Below are 22,080 nucleotides of genomic sequence, written 5' to 3' on the forward strand. Positions count from 1 at the left end.
AGTAAAACTGTCTGTAACATGGAAAGTATACATCTTACATTCAAATAAATTTACAGTGTTTCTCCAAGGTAACAAGGGCACATCTGGTGATTTTTTTTTTTCAGAATTTTTTGAGACCTAAGTGTGCGGGCCCCGGTTGAATTGACATGGAATGACCCTTGAGTGTGTGTTTATCAGGGAGAGATTCACTCTCGTATGTGAGATACAGACTGGTGGATACAGGTGATACAACTTGTATTTCACAAAATATAATAATAATTTATTATTATTATTATTATTATTATTATTATTAAGCCATTCAATTATGATGAGAAGAATGAACACATTCCTAATCTCTTATAAAGGTGTTTTATACCTGTATGGAAACAGAGAAGTGCAGAAATACTCACTATAACATTATTCCATGTAACTGTTGAATTCTAGATTCTGATTGGTCAAAAGGTGTTGATTTAATTTTCTATAACAGCAGCTCTGACAGTGCACTTGTTACGGGTCCCAGGGATGGGAGACTGCGGTAACAAATACATGACCTGTATAAAGCAGGTAAAGCAGAGGAATGAGGACACAGTGCGCCTTGTTTCCTTCCCAGATTGCTTCTGAGGAAACAGCGTCAGTTCCGCTCCCTTACTGTTCCCCGGAGCAACTAGTGACAACACAAACGTTCCGCCCCTCCCATTTCCAACATAAGCGAAGCACCTCAAGGCAATATACGACTTCTAATTCAAAACATAAATGTATACATGAACAAAAATAATTATAATACTAATTAAAGGAGTCTTACCACCGAAATGTGGTCACCCTATTTTAGGTGTGCCACACACTCATCCTAATATGGTACTGTTTCTATAGTAACAGCTCATTCAGAGGGACTTGTATGGTGGATGCTTCACATAATCTAAGCCCAAAGATAAAGAGATTAAAAACATGTAATTTAACAAAACTATAAAAAAAAGTGTATAATTGTTGATATGGTTAAGTTTTCTGTTCGAAGATGTTTATTTAAATTAATTTAATTTATGGAAGGAGTCTCCAGTGTCAGCACTTTGAAACAGTCAGAGCTAAAGATGTAGCTTTAAAGGAGAGACGCAGAGCCTTTATTTTTAAATGCATTTCTGAGTGGATAGTATCTCCATCCTTGACTCTTGTATGCTGTATAAATGGGAATAAAAAAATATATATTTTTGAGAGTTAAAATTGACCACAAAGTTGTCATTCGAGCTGAGCCAGCCAGCCCTGAGTGCGTGACGTCACTGCAGTAACCGGTTTTAAGGCCTTTTACAGCTATAGACCAAAGTCATATAAATAAAAATTTATGGTGAAAGTAAGAAAAACCGTTACCGACTTGCTCAACTAAAAGGGTGTTCACACGGCACATATTTGCATCGATGCTGCACCGATGTATTTTGTTGCGATATATCTTACACCGGTGTAAATTTTGCGCAGCGTTCACACGTCACAACCCTGCTTACTAGAGAGAAGCGTGTTAGCACCGGTGCAGCCCCACTTGCGGTCACACGGCAGTTTCTGCGACCGTGTTATAGTAGCAAAAACTATTACTATCATTTCCTTTGATAGTAATAAAGTTGATATTTCCTTTTATTACGATCATTTCCGATCATTATTACTATCATTTCCGATAGTAATAATGCGGAAATGAAATATGCGCATGCGTGAAACTGTACTTTTTCCCGGTTGTCATGGCATCACCAAGCGCCGGGAAAACAACGTGGATGAAGACACCAGTGTTGCCAGATATTGCTGACGTTTTCCATCCCAAAATATGTTCAAATCCGTCAAAATGCACTTAAAACTGCCAAATCTGGCAACACTGGAAGACACGCAGTTCTGTTGTTGTTGATATTCGCCATTTTGGAAGCGCAAAATACCAGGATGCAAATTATGCAATGCCCGTATGTAATCAACTCTCCTCATGCGTAGCGAGTCTACCCCTGTAGCGTTCAGACGTCCCATTTTATATCGGTGCTGCCCCGCAAACTAGCATTTACTCCGGAGTAAATTTCTTAAACCACCTCCCGAGCAGGGTTAGATTTGCACCGGTTTAAGCAGCTTTCAGGGGCTACACCGGTATAACTTTGTACCGTGTGAACGCTCTACCGGGGCAGCCCCGGTGCTACACCGGAGTAAAAGTTGCCGTGTGAACACCCCTTTAGACTGGTTTGACTTCATTAATTGTGGGTTGACTCTCATTAAAACAGGATGGGTGTTATAACTTATGCAACATACATGTACATGCATGCATTTTCACTGATAAAATGTAAAAGGCTAATTAAATAATCAGATGAACTGAGACTATCACATTCTGAAGCAAATTAAATAATCTTATACCGGTAACTGAAACACACAATACAAGTTACATGTATTAATCTAAATGCAGGTAAACAATGTGTTGTTTTTGTTGTTTTGTATCCAAATGAGAGTCGGAGCTTACCCGTCTGTGTTCTCGCTTCTTGAAGGCTGATCTTGTGGCCGATTGTTTTGAAGCAATCTGACTTTCAGTTGTTCGTTCAGTTCTCCGTTCATTCACTTCTTCCACATAAGGGCGAGATGGCAGCAATATCCAGCGCAGAAATAAGATGGCTGCTCCACTCTCTCTCTGTTTTGTCCATATGGAGTATTCCACCATTACTCCTTGGCTCAGGCAATTACTAAAACCCGGGATGGAACAGGACGTCACCGGTTTTAGCAACAACTGCGGGGAGGTCACTGCCCGAGCGATACGTCGCGTCCTATTCCATCCCGGGTTTTAGCAACAACCTTCGGTTCACCCCGGGAGGACTGGTGCAACTGAACTTTGCTTTTTTTTTAAATAAATAAACAGAATACTTTTCTTGTAGTTTTCTTTTTCTTTAATTGTTGATACTGCACCCTCTTTCAATACGGGCTTATAGCCAACACTCCTCAACAGATCAGAGGTTTCGTACGAGTCTTCAATAAAATGTGCAGAGCAGAGACCACTTCATAGGTGCCCAATGTGCCCGTGAATGTCTAGCAAAACGCGTCCAAATCTTTGCAGTTTGAACATTCTTGGACCATGAATGCAACGTAAATCCACCTTCTGTCGTGTTGCTGGCAGGTGCAGCAACACATCTACATGGCATGGCGATAAATTAGCTCAAAATGGAGGATCGGAGTTGCAGCTAGCTCTGTGTTTTAGTATAGCGGAAATGGTGATGAGACCGATAGACTTCCTGCTGTGACGTTATGGACGTCAAGGTCATTCACTTAGACCGCTACCTATATAAATCACTTTAATCGTAAAAATGACTATTAGATTTATTGTTAACGCTTAAAACTATTCCTGTGCCATTCTTGAGGTCTCAAGGCATTTATAAACGAAAGTGAGGACATGGCTCTGCGTATATGCTTTAAGTTTTCTGAAAAGGACAGAGGAGTTCATGCTTTGCAGTTTATCTGTAATAGGACAAGCTGCTTTTTTGTCTTATTAACTAAATGAGAGAGAAACAAATCAAGGCTGGTGAGGAAATGCCTGTTTATAGCTACAATATAACGCATGTGATAACAGGGACACACTTGTTTTGTTGATGCTCCACAACATTAAATGGTAACTACAAATGGATAAAAAGTGTGATGTTGTTCAATAAAAAATTAAATGGTAATCATTGACAAATTGCTTTAGTATCGGAGGAATGAAACACGTCGGTACATGATGTTATCAGGAATAATCATAATATGTTATAATCATCTGTAGTAACACAAACTCCATCTCGTCACTGATTATTTTTTCTGGAACAACACAACATGGTGTGATTTATTCCTTAAGTGTACATGTACAGTATAATACAGTGTCTCTGAAACTAGAAGTCTCAAATATGAGAAATGTAAGAAATCATCTTCACTTGATTACAGTTTAAAGACAACATAGATTGGACAATAAATAACTTATAAATACTCTAGATGTAAATACACAGTAATTAACACAAACCCAGGTCAGGAAATGTAGGGACGGCGTGTTGAAATTGAAATTAAAACTGAAAACAATGATTTGTAAATAATTTTGACCTGCATTACACTCAAAACCAAACAACAGCACATTTGAGTTTTTCACTCATTAATATTTTTTTTTCATTTATTTATTTATTTTTCAAAGTAAACACTTATTTCAATTTTGATTCTTGCAACACGTCCAAAAATTTGGGACAGTAAAGCATTTACCACTTTGTAATGTTGCCATTCTTTCTCTCAACACTTAAAAGATGTTTAAGGACTGAAGACTCCAAGTGATGAAGCGTTTCAGGTGTTATTTTGTCCCGTTCTTCCTGCAAACAGGTCTTAACAGTATGGGGTCGTCACTGGCATATTTTCCATTTCTAAATTCTCCACACATTCTCTATTGGGGACAGAGGGGACACGCCCTCTTCTTCCACAGTCACGCCTTTGTAATGTGAGCAGAATGTGGTTTTGCATTGTCTTGTTGAAATCTCCCTGGAAAAGATTTTTTTCTTGAAAGCAGCAGATGTTGCTCCAAAATCTCAGTGTACTTTTCAGCTCCATCACAGAAGTGTAAGTTACCTTTGCCAAGGGCACTGACACAACCCCATACTGTACCATGACACACCCTGGCTTTTGGACTTGTTCCTGGTAACAATCTGGATGGTCCAGAGCACACAGTCTCCATTTCTTCCAAAAAAGACCTGGAACACTGATTCATCTGACCACAATACATGTTTCCACTGTGTGATGAAACATCCCAGAAACATCCCAGACGCCTCCGAGCCCAGAGAAGTCAACGGCTCTTCTGGACACAGTTAACATAAGGCTTCCTTTTTGCACAGTGAAATTTGAACTGGTATTTGTGAATGTAACTCTGTATTGTAGCTTTACAAAGGTTTGCCAAAGTAATCCTGAGCCCATGTGGTTCTATCAGCGACAGATGAATGGCAGTTCTTGATGCAATGCTGTCTGAGGGATCGGAGATCACGGGTGTTCAGATTAGGCTTGAGCCCTTACCCTTTACGCACCAAAATTCCTCCAGATTCATTGACTCATTTAATGATGATATGCACCATAGAGGGTGAAATATCAAAATCCCTTTCTGTCTTTATTTGAGGAACATTGTTTTGAAACATTTCAGTCATTTTCTCACGCATTTCTTGACAAACTGGAGATCCTCAGCCCTAGTCTGGCTAACGCGACTTCAAAGCTCTGCGAGCATTTGGTCTGGCAAAGATATTAAGCCCAACCGTTTCCCAAAGGCGTGGTTGACCTGCCTCCCTGAAATGCCTCAGTTTGCTACTGGTCGAAGCCAGAAAAGGCTGTGACGAAGCTTAAACCAATCCCATCACTCTTTCCTCTGACGTATGTGATGCGACGGAAACTGCTTGAGTAACAGGAAGAACATAAATACCTCCAGGGCTGCTCTTTGCTCCGTTTTCAATGAGAACTTCCCGTTGAATGCTTTCAATACAGCATCTACCGCTGTGTCAAAGGCTTGCCGCTGCTCCATGTTCGTAATGTTTCTAGTGAATGAAGCGCTTCCAGCATAGATTCTGTAAACAATCTATGGCTTCCGGTCGCAGTTCTACTACGCCACTGCCTTGAACACGCCTCTACCCAGGGCTGTTGGAGATGCTCAAAGTTGATTGGCTCCCGATTTTTCGGGAGCTTGGAAGAGCTGTAGATAGCTTGCCTTGCCAGACTAAGCTCGCAACAGGCCCTCGTGTTGCGTCACACTTAGGATGGGCGGGCCCAGGCTACCTCAGCCCATCTTTGCTCCTCAAATACTCTGCCTAATCTAGGTTTGTCCCAAATCATGATTACAATCACCTGTTGACATCACCTGTTTCAAATCACATCATTATTGAAATGTTTTACCTCATTACTCGCCCTAAATTGCCTCATTCCAACTTTTTTGGGAATCTGTTGCAGGCCTGAAACACAGGAATGGATGTATATTAACAAATTTAATGAAGTTGATGGGCAGCACGGTGGTGTAGTGGTTAGCGCTGTTGCCTCACAGCAAGAAGGTCCGGGTTCGAGCCCTGTGGCCGGCGAGGGCCTTTCTGTGTGGAGTTTGCATGTTCTCCCCGTGTCTGCGTGGGTTTCCTCCGGGTGCTCCGGTTTCCCCCATAGTCCAAAGACATGCAGGTTAGGTTAACTGGTGACTCTAAATTGACCGTACAGTAGGTGTGAATGTGAGTGTGAATGGTTGTCTGTGTCTATGTGTCAGCCCTGTGATGACCTGGCGACTTGTCCAGGGTGTACCCCGCCTTTCTCCCGTAGTCAGCTGGGATAGGCTCCAGCTTGCCTGCGACCCTGTAGAACAGGATAAAGCGGCTAGAGATAATGAGATGAGAGAGCAATTTTCATAAACTATGATAGAAAAGATAATGAGAGTTAAACACAAATTCACTGAAATGAAAACATGGGTTTAATGTGTTTTTAAATAAAAATAGTACACCTGTACCTGGTTGAAGATGTAATCTGAATCAGAATATTTCATTTCAACTTTTGCAAATTCTTCCAAATTATTGTTATTTAGTTGTAAATATCACTTAAACTTGGATGTGTAGTTCCACTCATCTAATATCTTGGTGTAATTATGAATTATTTATAACATTTCCTGACTGTGTATTTGGTCTTTTGTAGTTACTCTGTGACTCGGTGACCAGGACTTTGTAAAATAAAGTGTTTCTGTAAGAAACCATAACTGCTGACAAATCACTTTCATCACATTCACACAAAATGGAACTGCTCACATCACGATCACCACTTATTGCTGATACAGCTGTTTTTCACAGCCCTGTTCTGCTTCCTTTTACCAGTGACAGAAACACGAGTGTGTAAGAATGAATCATAATGTATATGGTTCATAAATGCGACAGCCGACATTATCCAGTTCAGTTTGGAAACAGATGATACCTGTTCATAAATACATTGAAAAATTTAGATTTTTTTTTTTTAGTTGATCAAAAATATTTCTTTGTAAATTGGATGATAAACATAATTTCCACTGTTCTGAAATAATCTTTCTATATGAATGATGATGAATTAATAATGATAGCTTTGATATTTTATCATTTTTCTACAGTGAGACCAAAACCGGTGGCATCCGTGAATCCTGATAAACAGGTGTTCAGTGGAGACGCCGTCACTCTGAGATGTGACATACAGGATGAAAGTGTCTCTAGCTGGCAGTACAGCTGGTATAAAGATCCTTCACACAGTGGTGTCAGTACTGAACAGGTGTACACAATCAGTGGTGTTAAAGTGGCCCACACAGGTAACTACACCTGTAGAGGAGCAGAGAGAGGAGGCTCACGCTCATCACACTTCAGTGATGCTGTTGCACTGACTGTATCCGGTGAGTGTGGAAGGTGATTTTTTTTTTTGTAAAATGTACAGTTAGACATACATGAAAAACTTCTTACTGTGTATTAAATAAATCTCAGAAAATAAACCCTAGTTTTGTGTTTCCTGTGTAACAGAGAGACCACGGCCAGTACTGAGTGCATCTCCACAGAGCTGGCTGACTGAAGGAGACTCCGTGACTCTAAGCTGTGAGGTTACAGGCTCCTCTACAGACTGGACATTCAGCTGGTACACAACTGTTCCCTACAGATCCGGATTAACTCAAATAACAAATAGTCGTGGCTATAACATGTCTGTGGAGCTCCTCTCAGACAGCAGCAGAGGATCTGGAGGCAAATACACTCTCAGTCCTGCTGCTCTGAAACACACAGGAGTTTATATGTGCAGAGGAGAGAGAGGAGAACCAGCCTCTCACACACAGTACAGCAATCCACAGCCTCTATGGATCACTGGTGAGGAACATTAACAATGGGTTTGGATTAAAGTTTCTGACTGCAAAGTTGAATTCTGGGTAAAATGTTCTATTTCTATTGCTGTTGGAATTGTGAGATGCTTTGTTGCTGCACACACTGTGTCTCCTATGTGTAAATATTTTACCGAGATAAAATACGTCCCACATTTTACGATTCCGGAGGTCGCTGAAGCAAGTGAGCAACAATATCACATGACCACCGTGGGGCGTGTTGGACCTACTGTGAACCAAAACAAGTCGGTGTGGGCAAACATGGTGGACTCGGCTCTCCTGCCAGCTAAAATCCAGTGTAAATGAAAAGGAAAGCCTGCCTAGTGAGTGTAACTGCAAGATAGAGCAAGGTTAGATGATGTCATTTTTCTGGACAGATAACTAAATCATTCTAGCTAGTGTTTAGCTATCTTAGCCTTAGAACCCATGAGCTCGTCTCTACGGTAGCGTGTATGGAGTTATACACCTAATGTTTTGATCTTACAGAGAAAGAAACAATAACACAAAAGCAGTAACAGAGAAAATATATATTTGTCTTTTTTTTCACGGATCTTTTCGTGAAGGTCAACCACAAATTGCATTCCTGTGACTCAAAACTCTCCGAAGTCGATGCAGAGTCACAGTGGTTTCTGCGCATCATCATCCTGGTGTGACGCAGTTCCATAGTTATGCTAATTAGTTAAAGCTCCCCACATTCGGCTGTTTCCTGTTTCTGTAGGGCCGTATTGCTTACCTCAAGAGGGAGGAAAATGGTCCCATAACAGAGAAAAGTGACCCTTGGGACATCAAAATGATCACATCTTGTCAGCATGATATTGTTCTTGTGAGATGTAGGAAAATGCCATGCATGGAAAAAAACTGAACATTTCAGATCACTTTGCAGTCAGCACCGTTAAATAGAGTACATGATGGTGGTATGAATGTCAGTTGAGATTAATTCAACATTTATTAATAAGTATAAGGCAGTTAAAGAGCCCTTCACTTCTCGGCCTTTTGTCTGTATTAATAAACAAATACTGTATTCGTTCTTATCAGTTTAATATCTGATATGTTCTCTAAATGAGCAACTTTTTGGGCGGCACGGTGGTGTCGTGTTTAGCACTGTCGCCTCATAGCAAGAAGGTTCTGGGTTCGAGCCCCGTGGCCGATGGAGGGCCTTTCTGTGTGGAGTTTGCATGTTCTCCCCGTGTCTGCATGGGTTTCCTCCGGGTGCTCCAGTTGCCCCACAGTTCAAAGACATATGGTAAGATAAACATGGGGCAGCCTTGGGCTGAAGTGCCCTTGAGCAAGGTACCTAACCCAACCCCTAGCTGCTCCCCAGGTGCTGTAGTATGGCTGCCCACTGCTCTGGGTGTGTGTGCATGTGTTCACTGCTTCAGATGGGTTAAATGCAGAGGATGAATTTCACTGTGCTTAAGTGTGCATGTGACAAATAAAGGCTGTTTCTTCTGAATGCTGGTCGAGTTTGGTGACAAAAGCCATGTGCTGTCTTTTTGTTCCGTCTCTGCTCCTCATTTTGTCATTATTTATTTTCCCTGATATAAAGAGGACGAAGGAGATGATTGAGGATCTATGGGCTGGAAGGTTTTATTATAAAATCCAGAAATCCAGAGCAGGTCAACACTTGAATATGAATAATATGAATATTATTTAGAATGAACAGGGGTGGGTTTCCCGAAAGCTTCTTAAGGCCAAGAGAGTCTTAAATTACCTCGAAAGGGCCATCGTCAAGCTAACGTGGTTTTCCCAAACAACATCGTTGCCTAAGTAGTCCTTTAGTTGCTTGAAATTTACGAGACCCAGACCACTCGTTCAAAACAAAGAGCGACTCTCTCACGGCCAAATATACAGACTGCATATGCGCTGTAGAGGGATGCTCACAGTCAACGGGGGAAACTGGTGTTGAATCTGCTGCCCGTGTTAAATTATTTTTCTTGTAATTATTTTTCTTCACTTTCTGGTGCAAGTACATCCAGTTAATTATTAAATAAATAAGCAAAACTTTATGAATATATTTCAATATGTTATGGAATTGCATATGGATATCGTAATGTCACATTGAGATCACCACATTTTAATCAAATTTAACTCCATTAGGCGAGTGATTCACTAATTTAGTGTCATAAATGAGACACATTTCTGCACCTCTAACATTGTGTGTGTGTGTGTGTGTGTGTGCGAGAGAGGTTTTGACCTGTGTGTAGTGTGTACCAAAGGAGGTTGAATTGACCTCCTTTTATTTATATATATATATAATATATATATGGGGCGGCACGGTGGTGCAGTGGTTAGCGCTGTCGCCTCACAGCAAGAAGGTCCGGGTTCGAGCCCCGTGGCCGGCGAGGGCCTTTCTGTGTGGAGTTTTCATGTTCTACCCGTGTCCGCGTGGGTTTCCTCCGGGTGCTCCGGTTTCCCCCACAGTCCAAAGACATGCAGGTTAGGTTAACTGGTGACTCTAAATTGACCGTAGGTGTGAATGTGAGTGTGAATGGTTGTCTGTGTCTATGTGTCAGCCCTGTGATGACCTGGCGACTTGTCCAGGGTGTACCCCGCCTTTCGCCCGTAGTCAGCTGCGATAGGCTCCAGCTTGCCTGCGACCCTGTAGAACAGGATAAAGCGGCTAGAGATAATGAGATGAGATTATATTTGTAATGCTTCCAGATGATACTATATATTCTCTTATTTTAAACACTTTATATTTCATTATATTTTGGTTAAAAATGAATGCTATGTGACCTTATAGACTGGATTTAGCAACTACTAATGCCTTCAGCAACGACAGTACAATTGCCTTTAGCAACTACTAATGCCTATATCGAGGACACGCATTACAAAGATGCTCTTCAGATTCCTTCTTACGAGTGAGTTCAGTCTCTCAACTCACTCTTTAGCTCTAAAGGGCAGCATTACTGGAAAACCCACCCCTGATCATGTGTTCTTAACAGATACAAAGATGTTAACAGGAGGCACAAGATTCTGGGGTTGCTATGGACTGTGGCTTTAATTACTGGATTAATAAACAGAATTCTGAACACACATGCACTTACTGTATATCCTTATTGCATATTGCACTGATTCTTATTTGCATGACTCTCTTCTCTGTTTAAGGTGAATCTCCTCCAGTCTCTCTGATCATCAATCCCAACAGAACTCAACACTTTACTTCTGACTCTCTCTCACTGAGCTGTAACTCTACTGACCAGAGTCGTTCTACTGGATGGACAGTGAGACGATACACACACAGTGAGGGAGTGTTAGATTGTTCTCCATGTAAAATCAGCTCCCTCTCCACATCCTACACTGGAGTTTACTGGTGTCACTCTGAATCTGGAGAAAACAGGAATCCTGTTAACATCACAGTGCAGGGTGAGTCTTCATGTAGTGTGTTTATTATTAAAGGAAAAGGGAAATGTTTCAATCCAGAATATTCAGAACTCTGAGTTTACAACTGGGAAAAACTGTTCAAGAAGACAAAAAAACATGGAATTTTTTCTCTAAGTACATTCCCTGTAATTTCTGTAATTCTGAGTATGGATATGTTTATGCTGTTACTTTCCAGACTGAGTACGAGTCCATGCTTACAGATACCCACACTGATAATGAAATGAGTATTTTATTGAGTATTAATCAATCAGGGATGTCACAAAGCATTTTATTTCTCTCTGTTTATGCTGATTGCTGCTGTGTGCAGTGAACTCATTGTGCTTGGTTTCTGATTAATATGTTCTGGTATTAAAACAGTGTTTGTAATAGAGACTGCAAGGTGGCAACCTGAGTCATATGAGTTTAGTGTTTTAGAAATGTGCTGTGAATTTCACCTTCACTCACAAGTAAAGTGTAGACGGTGTGGAGCGAGGGGAAAGGAAGTGTACATGGCTCAGTGCTCAGTGCTGTCATGTGTGACAGTTTCTCTACCATCTGTTTGTATACAGGCTATTTATACATTCAATATCGATCATCTCATTCATCTCATTATCTGTAGCCGCTTTATCCTTCTACAGGGTCGCAGGCAAGCTGGAGCCTATCCCAGCTGACTATGGGCGAAAGGCGGGGTACACCCTGGACAAGTCGCCAGGTCATCACAGGGCTGACACATAGACACAAACAACCATTCACACTCACATTCACACCTACGGTCAATTTAGAGTCACCAGTTAACCTAACCTGCATGTCTTTGGACTGTGGGGGAAACCGGAGCACCCGGAGGAAACCCACGCGGACACAGGGAGAACATGCAAACTCCACACAGAAAGGCCCTCGCCGGCCATGGGGCTCGAACCCAGGACCTTCTTGCTGTGAGGCGACAGCGCTAACCACTACACCACCGTGCCGCCCAATATCGATCAATGAGAGAAAATATTTATTTTGTAAATGTGGTTTTCTGTGTTGTAGATGGTGCTGTGATCCTGGAGAGTCCTGTCCATCCTGTGGCTGAGGGACATCCTCTGACTCTACACTGTTTATATCGAAACCCAAAGCCCTCAAACCTCCGAGGTGATTTCTATAAAGATGGATCAGTCCTCCAGCCACAGACTACAGGAGAGATGATCATCCATAAGGTCTCAAAGTCACATGAAGGTTTCTACCACTGTAAACACCCAGAGAGAGGAGAGTCACTGAAAAGCTGGGTCTCAGTCAGACGTGAGAAACCTTGTGTGAATTTATTTTTATTTGATTCTAGTTTTAATAACACGGTTTAGTTGTAGTGTGTTTAAAGCTTAAATTCTGCTCTCTCTCCTCAGTCCCAGGATTTAGATCCAGTGTTGGAACAGTAGGAGTGGCTGTGGGTTTGGGATTTTTCTTCATTGCGTTACTGATCTTAATGATCCTACTGTGGTCCTACAAAAGAAAGAAAGGTCTGATAACTGATTTAGCGATTTTATGTTGAATATAGTCAGAATTTCTCAAGAAAAAAGAAAATTATGATGCGTCACATAATAGTTTGATTGTTTTTTTGTAAATTCTCAGTAATTAATGTGGGTGTGAGATCTGTCATACTGAACCCAGTTTAATAACAGAATCTGGGTTTTTGTTAAATCATTAAGTTCAGTTGTAAATATGACTTTACTACAGGTTGTGCAGTTCATACATGTAGTTTCACTCCTCTAACTCCATATTATTATTAGAATTATATCATACTCCCTCTGTTCATTACGCTGTAATCAGGGCTGTGTAAAATAGTGTTTCTGTTCCTATTTACACCCTGTTCAGATGTAGAATCTGTCTCTCTATAGAAAAGCAGCAGAAAACCAATCAGACATCAGATCAGAATCAGAGGCGGTCAGGAGCTGAAGAGACTCAGGCAGGATATACACCACTTCAGGCTGGTCAGACACTGTCTCAGTGACTGTTTTTTTCTACATTTATTCACAGAAACTCACATCTTTCTTTGAAATCCATTGTAAAATTATAATCTCATAATAATAAAACATTTTATTTGTTTGAAATGTTATGTTTTGTAATCTACAGTCACATTTATAACAAATTCACTTAATCTTTGTTCTTTTTTCTGTAGGAACTGAACACATTTACGACACTGTGGCTCAGGCAGATACGAGTGGAACAGGTACAGTGGTGCTTGAAAGTTTGTGAACCCTTTTGAATTTTCTATATTTCTGCATAAATATGAGCTAAAACATCATCAGATTTTCACACAAGTCCTAAAAGTAGATAAAGATAACCCAGTTAAACAAATGAGACAAAAATATTTCACTTGCTCATTTATTTATTGAGGAAAATGATCCAATATTACATATCTGTGAGTGGCAAAAGTATGTGAACCTTTGCTTTGAGTATCTGGTGTGACCCCCTTGTGCAGCAATAACTGCAACTAAATGTTTGCGGTAACTGTTGATCAGTCCTGCACACCGGCTTGGAGGAATTTTAGCCCATTCCTCTGTACAGAACAGCTTCAACTCTGGGATGTTGGTGGGTTTCCTCACATGAACCGCTCGCTTCAGGTCCTTCCACAACATTTCGATCGGATTAAGATCAGGACTTTGACTTGGCCATTCCAAAACTTTCACTTTATTCTTCTTTAACCATTCTTTGGTAGAACAACTTGTGTGCTTATGGTCATTGTCTTGCTGCATGAACCACCTTTTCTTGAGATTCAGTTCATGGACAGATGTCCTGACATTTTCCTTTAGAATTCGCTGGTATAATTCAGAATTCATTGTTCCATCAATGATGGCAAGCCGTCCTGGCCCAGATGCAGCAAAACAGGCCCAAACCATGATACTACCACCACCATGTTTCACAGATGGGATAAGGTTCTTATGCTGGAGTGCAGTGTTTTCCTTTCTCCAAACATAACGCTTCTCATTTAAACCAAAAAGTTCTATTTTGGTCTCATCTGTCCACAAAACATTTTTCCAATAGCCTTCTGGCTTGTCCACATGATCTTTAACAAACTGCAGATGAGCAGCAATGTTCTTTTTGGAGAGCAGTGGCAACCCTGCCATGCACACCATTGTTGTTCAGTCCTGATGGTGGACTCATGAACATTAGCCAATGTGAGAGAGGCCTTCAGTTGCTTAGAAGTTACCCTGGGGTCCTTTGTGACCTCGCCGACTATTACACGCCTTGCTCTTGGAGTGATCTTTGTTGGTCGACCACTCCTGGGGAGGGTAACAATGGTCTTGAATTTCCTCCATTTGTACACAATCTGTCTGACTGTGGATTGGTGGAGTCCAAACTCTTTAGAGATCGTTTTGTAACCTTTTCCAGCCTGATGAGCATCAACAACGCTTTTTCTGAGGTCCTCAGAAATCTCCTTTGTTTGTGCCATGATACACTTCCACAAACGTGTTGTGAAGATCAGACTTTGATAGATCCCTGTTCTTTAAATAAAACAGAGTGCCCACTCACACCTGATTGTCATCCCATTGATTGAAAACACCTGACTCTAATTTCACCTTCAAATTAACTGCTAATCCTAGAGGTTCACATACTTTTGCCACTCGCAGATATGTAATATTGGATCATTTTCCTCAATAAATAAATGACAAAGTATACTATTTTAATCTAATTTGTTTAACTGGGTTCTCTTTATCTACTTTTACGACTTGTGTAAAAATCTGATTACGTTTGAGGTCATATTTATGCAGAAAATTCTAAAGGGTTCACAAACTTTCAAGCACCAATGTAGCTTTTTCATATCAAATATTTCCTCTTACATTAGGTGACTTAACTGTAGATTAACTCGATACAGTAAAGTACAGAAGGGGCTTGTGATTAACACACTGCACTGTGTTCAGGTGAAGCTGCAACTGAGAGCAGCAAAGCCACTTACGCAAAGGTCATGAAGAAAAAGAAGGCAAACAGGAACAATGGTACAGTGTTTTTAATGCTGAGACATTTCATGCATTTGTTGAGGAACAAAGTCAGCAAATAACACCTGAAAATTTCAGCACATTCAATAATTTAATACATAAACATATCATGATCCGGGGTCTGCATTTTTCATCCAGATCACCGAGCACTAATCATAAATATTTTGCAGATTTAAAAAGATGCCACAAACTGAATGATAAAGGAATCTAAAAGAATTTAAAGATTTACTCTCTAAAAAAGCAGCTCGTGTTCAGTGTAGATTTAGCCAGAGATGGATCATGACTTATGTTTCTGTTTATGAGTTATGAGTGATTTATTACACAGCTAAAGATCACTGGGATGGTTTTGTTCTCTGCTACTCCAGGTGCTGATGCTGAACAAGGTGCAGGTGATGGTGATGTGACTTATGCTGAGATTGAACTAAAACCAACAAAAAAATCGAAGAAAGTAAAAGGTAGAGTGAAATGATGAAAATGTATTTTGTATCATGGATCATCTGCACACTACTCTTGCTTTATGTCATGATGTCACGAACAAAACAGTCAGTGATGTGCTATTACAGGGAAACGTCAAGAACAGGATAGTGTGAAGTAGTGGATTTTCATTTCCTATAATAGCACATCCCTGAGGGTTTTATTCCCCCAGGGCCAGGCCAAGATTTTATGGGGCCCCTAAGCAGATTTTGATTTGGGGCCTCCACCACCTCAGCACCGCTGATACTATTGTTGATGATTGATCATTTGCATATCTACCATAAATCTAACATGCCCATTTTCAATTTTATTAGTTGTAGCTGTTTTTTTTTCTATCCTACCAATGTCAACCTGGCATGGTTTTACCCACCTCTGGGTTGAATTTTCAAAGGTACCAATCTCACAAGAGTGGTCTGGTGTTCATGTGCACTTTAATATTGAAAGTGATACAGTACCAAGTGGCAGACTGAATGTGGTGGACTGAAAAGTAACAGAATAAACCAGCAGACAGTGCACTTTTTGCTGCATTTTCAGTCGATGCTGAGGAGAGGATTGGAACCTAAATTTAATCTGACATCCGTTACAGTGCACATGTGCATGAACATGAGACAAACTTTGACAGAGGCAGTGAGAATTGATTAACCGAAAAGCTTGGCTAGGCAGCCCGTTAACATAATATTGAATTATTTTATGATTACTATTGACATAATACTAATGCAGCTCAAACAATTAGAATATCATGAAAAAGTTCATTTTTTATAATTGAATTCAAAAAGGTAAACTTTCATATCTATATTCATTACATATAAAGTGAAATATTTCAAGCCTTTTTTTGTTTTAATTTTGATGAGTATGGCTTGCAGCTCATGAAAATCAGAAATCCAGTATCGCAAATTATTAGAATATTTCCTAAGATCAATCAAAAATGATTTACAATACAGAAATATCCAACTTCTGAAAAGTATGTTCATTTCTACACTCAATATTTGGTGGGGGCTCCTTTACCATGAATTACTGCATCAATGTGGCGTGGCATGGAGGCGATCACTGCTAAGGTGTTACCGAAGCCATGATTGCTTTGACAGCAGCCTTCAGGTTATCTCTATTTTTGGGTCGGGTGTTTCTTGTCTTTTTTTTTTTCCCCCTTAAGCAATTTAGATGAGCTGGAGTTTTATTCAGGAAATTAATCAAGGATTTGTTTCTTGTTCCCAACTAGAGAAAGCCAGTCTGGGTGATGATACTGTATACTCAGAGCTTCAACAGAACATGAAGGTAAAACTCATGACATTTAGAATGCCTAAAAGACAATCCAAACACCATGAGGTAAAAATGTGTTTCAAGGTGGGTGCTTACTGGGCAGAATTTGGCCACAAGCAGTTATGAGGTGACGACAAAAATATGAAAATGTTCATGTTTCTCCTTGACCCTCATATCCATGTACACAAAAACCTGCCTCTCAGAATCTATGGTGACTGGAAGAGTTCATCCATGTTAGTTTGGTTGCTATCGAGGCAACTTTCCATCATCTCATTCTGCTTGGTCAGTCATATCATACAACCCCGATTGCAAAAAAGTTGGGACAAAGTACAAATTGTAAATAAAAACGGAATGCAATGATGTGGAAGTTTCAAAATTCCATATTTTATTCAGAATAGAACATAGATGACATATCAAATGTTTAAACTGAGAAAACGCATCGTTTAAAGAGAAAAATTAGGTGATTTTAAATTTCATGACAACACATCTCAAAAATGTTGGGACAAGGCCATGTTTCCCCACTGTGAGACATCCCCTTTTATCTTTACAACAGTCTGTAAACGTCTGGGGACTGAGGAAACAAGTTGCTCAAGTTTAGGGATAGGAATGTTAACCCATTCTTGTCTAATGTAGGATTCTAGTTGCTCAACTGGCTTAGGTCTTTTTTGTCGTATCTTCCGTTTTATGATGCGCCAAATGTTTTCTATGGGTGAAAGATCTGGACTGCAGGCTGGCCAGTTCAGTGCCCAGACCCTTCTTCTACGCAGCCATGATGCTGTAATTGATGGAGTATGTGGTTTGGCATTGTCATGTTGGAAAATGCAAGGTCTTCCCTGAAAGAGACGTCGTCTGGATGGGAGCATATGTTGCTCTAGAACCTGGATATACCTTTCAGCATCGATGGTGTCTTTTCAGATGTGTAAGCTGCCCATGCCACACGCACTAATGCAACCCCATACCATCAGAGATGCAGGCTTCTGAACTGAGCGCTGATAACTTGGGTTGTCCTTCTCCTCTTTAGTCCGAATGACACGGCGTCCCTGATTTCCATAAAGGCCCGGTCCCACTGCACTTACGGATGCAAAGAGGATGTAAAACGTAAAAAAATCTTTGCCATCCGTTGGAAAACGCTATGCATCCGTTGTGTACTCATTGCATACGTGCTTCATACGCTCTATCCATCGAGCATCCGTCCACTGTGATTTCATCCGCGCAAAAAGTTTTGAGCTGCACAAAACTTTTAGAACGGATGAACTTTCCACCGTGTACGATGTAAATCCGCGACATATACGAGCAACAAACGTTCTATGTCCGTTATCATCCGTTAAACGTCTGCTGTATCCTCTCTGCATCCTCTGGGCATCCTCACAACTCACATCCGCTGCAGCTGAAAACGGAAAGAGGGAGGAAAGATAAGGTACATGAAACGTCTATTCATCGTTAGTAGCATGGAAATAGAAAGGATGTAAGCGTATGCATCTCGTATATAAAGTATTCAAAACGGACAAAGCGTTTATATCTGGGATGTATCTCGTATATTTAGGATGTCTGGAGTATGTCGAGTATGTAGAAGGACACCTAGCGGACAATCGATATTTTGTATAAAAAGGGGGAGAAAATCATCTAGTAGTAGAGATGTATCGATGTAGCCGCCAGCACGTCTTTCCGCTTTATGCTGACGGCGTGCGTGCTACATCCCTTTATATCCGCGGAGCAGACGCAATTCATACCCCCCGCATGCGCAGTGAACGGTCTGCATCCGATATACATCCGTGCAACATCCCCTTTGTTTCCGTTAGGCGTACGTGATGCATCCCCTTCATCCGCTATGCGTCCACTCTTTCTGCTATGCGTCCGCTTCTCAGTTATCACCGGTAACCCCTTCGGAGCTGTCATCCACTTCCATCCGCTTTCATCCGCTAGGCTTCCTATGAACATGCGTTTAACATCCCCGCTATATACTACCCACGTCCGTTCTTTTCCGTTCTGTTTTCGCAAATTTTCGCCAATTTTGTCCATTTCTGGAGCGGATGAAAACGGATAGAGCCACCCCCGAAATTTTGCTCGTCCGCTGTGTCCTTTTTGCATACGTTTTGTGTCCATCGGCCAGTGGGACCGGGCCTTAAAGAACTTCAAATTTTGATTCATCTGACCACAGAACAGTTTTCCACTTTGCCACAGTTCATTTTAAATGAGCCTTGGCCCAGAGAAGACGTCTGCGCTTCTGGATCATGTTTAGATACAGCTTCTTCTTTCAACTATAGAGATTTAGCTGGCAATGGTGGATGGCACGGTGAATTGTGTTCACAGATAATGTTCTCTGGAAATATTCCTGAGCCTATTTTGTGATTTCCAATACAGAAGCATCCCTGTATGTGATGCAGTGCCGTCTAAGGGTCCGAAGATCACGGGCACCCAGTATGGTTTTCCGGCCTTGACCCTTGCGCACAGAGATTCTTCCAGATTCTCTGAATCTTTTGATATGTTCAAACTCTTTTTGCAATTTTACACTGTCGAACTCCTTTCTGATATTGCTCCACTATTTGTCGGCACAGAATTAGGGGGATTGGTGATCCTCTTCCCATCTTTACTTCTGAGAGCCGCTGCCACTTCAAGATGCTCTTTTTATACCCAGTCATGTTAATGACCTATTGCCAATTGACCTAATGAGTTGCAATTTGGTCCTCCAGCTGCTCCTTTTTTGTACCTTTAACTTTTCCAGCCTCTTATTGCCCCGTCCCAACTTTTTTGAGATGTGTTGCTGTCATGAAATTTCAAATGAGCCAATATTTGGCATGAAATTTCAAAATGTCTCACTTTCGACATTTGATATGTTGTCTATGTTCTATTGTGAATACAATATCAGTTTTTGAGATTTGTAAATTATTACATTCCATTGTTATTTCCAATTTGTACTTTTTTGGAATCGGGGTTGTAGTTCATTATGAACTTACGAACAAGCCTCATAACTTCCTAAATTGTTGCTGTGGTCATTGCTTCAAACTGTTTAATAGTTTGTACCACCATTGATGGCAATATCAGGAGAAATGTATTTCTAAAAATACTTATGCAAGCCCTTTCTCTCTCTGCAGTGAGCCGTGAGTCTGTGCACACTGATGAAGTGACAGTCATCAAACAGATCATTGGAAAACTGTTAATTGTGTCTGTCTTCTGTTTTTTCCTAAAACGCTCAGCTGTTAACTTTAAACTGCTATTGCTATGGTCTAAGCTTGGATGATGCCAAACCTGCCAGCAATTTTGAGAACTTGCTCATATCAACCACTCTTTAATGAACCTGCAGAAGCCAAAACATTAGGCTCTTACTGGAGACATGTGTAAATAACAGAAGTTCAGGCCATGGATCAAGTCAGTCTGAAGAGTTTAATGCCCCAGCATCCCATCAATGGGCTTCCTTGCTCTTATCAGGGTGAAATCCCAGGAGAGTGTGACTTGCCTAAGAAGCTTTACTGACCAAAGAGGTTCTTCATTCAGTTGCTATTTGTTTTCTGAGGCCCAACCCCAGGAAACCACAGAAGGTGGTTGAACAGATATTATTTGAGCAATTCATTACCCATCTTTTATGCTAAGTTTGTCATTGTATGGGTGCTTGTACAGTATCTGGACTTCCAGTTGGGCCATGGAACGGGGCAGCCTGCCTACAACTGGGGACCATTTTGCCCAACATGGTGTAATGGGATGACTGTTCAGTACAGCAGCACTAAAAAGGAATGTTTGACTGACTTTAACTGCACAGCTATGCAAAATGAAAGGCTAAATTAAATACATCAAAGCTTCAATGAATAGAACCTTTTCTTGGACTACTAATGTCACCTTGTTGTATAAAGACTCTCGTAACTTCTAGACTTAACTATTGCATACAGTATAAATAACTGGCTGTGGTGTTGTCTCTTTTAGAAAGCCTCAGCTAGTCCTTATGAGAAAAGAACAAAGTGAGCATATTATTCCATTCTTACCCAATCTAGTTTGGCAGGATTTTAAATTCTACAATGACTACAAAGTTGTTTCACTTTGGCATACTGTACCTTCTTTTAAAAGCAGTATACTCCATCCCAGCAGGTTAATCTCAAGGGCCGCTTAGTTGGTGGAAATGTTTGTTTCATCGCTCCCAAACTCTGGAATAATGTTTCAATCTCTGCAATCTCTCTGTGTATTTAAATCAAGATTGTTGATGAAGGTACTTGTTTATCTTGTTAAATATACTTCATAATTACATTACAATAATTTTGCAGACGCCCTTATCCATAGTGATGTACAACATACCTAGAGCAGCCTGAGGAGCAGTTGGGGGTTTGGTGTCTTGCTCAAGGGCACTTCAGCCATTACTGCTGGTCCAGAGAATCGAACTAGCAACCTTTTGGTCCCAAATCTGCTTCTCTGACCTTTAGGCTTCCTCATGATTAGTAGTAGTATAGTGGGTACGGAAAGTATTCAGACCCCTTTAAATTTTTCACTCTTTCATTGCAGCCATTTGCTAAAATCAAAAAAGTTCATTTTATTTCTCATTAAATGTACACTCAGCACCCCATCTTGACAGAAAAAAAACAAATGCAGAAATTTTTGCAAATTTATTAAAAAAGAAAAACTGAAATATCACATGGTCATAAGTATTCAGACCCTTTGCTGTGACACTCATATTTAACTCACATGCTGTCCATTTCTTCTGATCCTCCTTGAGATGGTTCTACTCCTTCATTGGAGTCCAGCTGTGTTTTAATTAAACTGATTGGACTTGATTAGGAAAGGCACACACACCTGTCTATATAAGTCCTTCCAGCTCACAGTGCATGTCAGAGCAAATGAGAATCATGAGGTCGAAGGAACTGCCCAAGGAGCTCAGAGACAGAATTATGGCAAGGCACAGATCTGGCCAAGGTTACAAAAGAATTTCTGCAGCACTCGAGGTTCCTAAGAGCACAGTGACCTCCATAATCCTTAAATGGAAGAAGTTTGGGACGACTAGAACTCTTCCTGGACCTGGCCATCCAGCCAAACTGAGCAATTGTGGGAGAAGAGCCTTGGTGAGAGAGGTAAAGAAGAACCCAAAGATCACTGTGGCTGAGCTCCAGCGATGCAGTAGGGAGATGGGAGAAAGTTCCACAGTGTCAACTATCACTGCAGCCCTCCACCAGTCAGGGCTTTATGGCAGAGTGGCCTGACGGAAGCCTCTCCTCAGTGCAAGAC

At 40.9% G+C, this 22,080-nt stretch overlaps 1 protein-coding gene across 1 annotated transcript in view; it reads left to right on the plus strand.

Moving 5' to 3' along the window:
- Positions 1 to 21,358, plus strand: part of LOC132886008 (B-cell receptor CD22-like) — a 229,975-nt gene extending 208,617 nt beyond the window's left edge. Inside the window, exons 10-18 of the mRNA XM_060920549.1 lie at positions 10,922 to 11,179; positions 12,206 to 12,468; positions 12,531 to 12,669; positions 13,048 to 13,140; positions 13,329 to 13,379; positions 15,073 to 15,147; positions 15,513 to 15,602; positions 16,838 to 16,893; positions 19,971 to 21,358. Coding sequence (XP_060776532.1) covers positions 10,922 to 11,179; positions 12,206 to 12,468; positions 12,531 to 12,669; positions 13,048 to 13,140; positions 13,329 to 13,379; positions 15,073 to 15,147; positions 15,513 to 15,602; positions 16,838 to 16,893; positions 19,971 to 19,973 — 1,028 coding nt within the window. The 3' untranslated portion in view covers positions 19,974 to 21,358. The remainder of the gene's footprint in view (positions 1 to 10,921; positions 11,180 to 12,205; positions 12,469 to 12,530; positions 12,670 to 13,047; positions 13,141 to 13,328; positions 13,380 to 15,072; positions 15,148 to 15,512; positions 15,603 to 16,837; positions 16,894 to 19,970) is intronic.
- The last annotated feature ends 722 nt before the right edge of the window (positions 21,359 to 22,080 follow it).

The sequence above is a fragment of the Neoarius graeffei genome, chromosome 1, assembly GCF_027579695.1.
Source record: "Neoarius graeffei isolate fNeoGra1 chromosome 1, fNeoGra1.pri, whole genome shotgun sequence".
Taxonomy (NCBI): domain Eukaryota; kingdom Metazoa; phylum Chordata; class Actinopteri; order Siluriformes; family Ariidae; genus Neoarius; species Neoarius graeffei.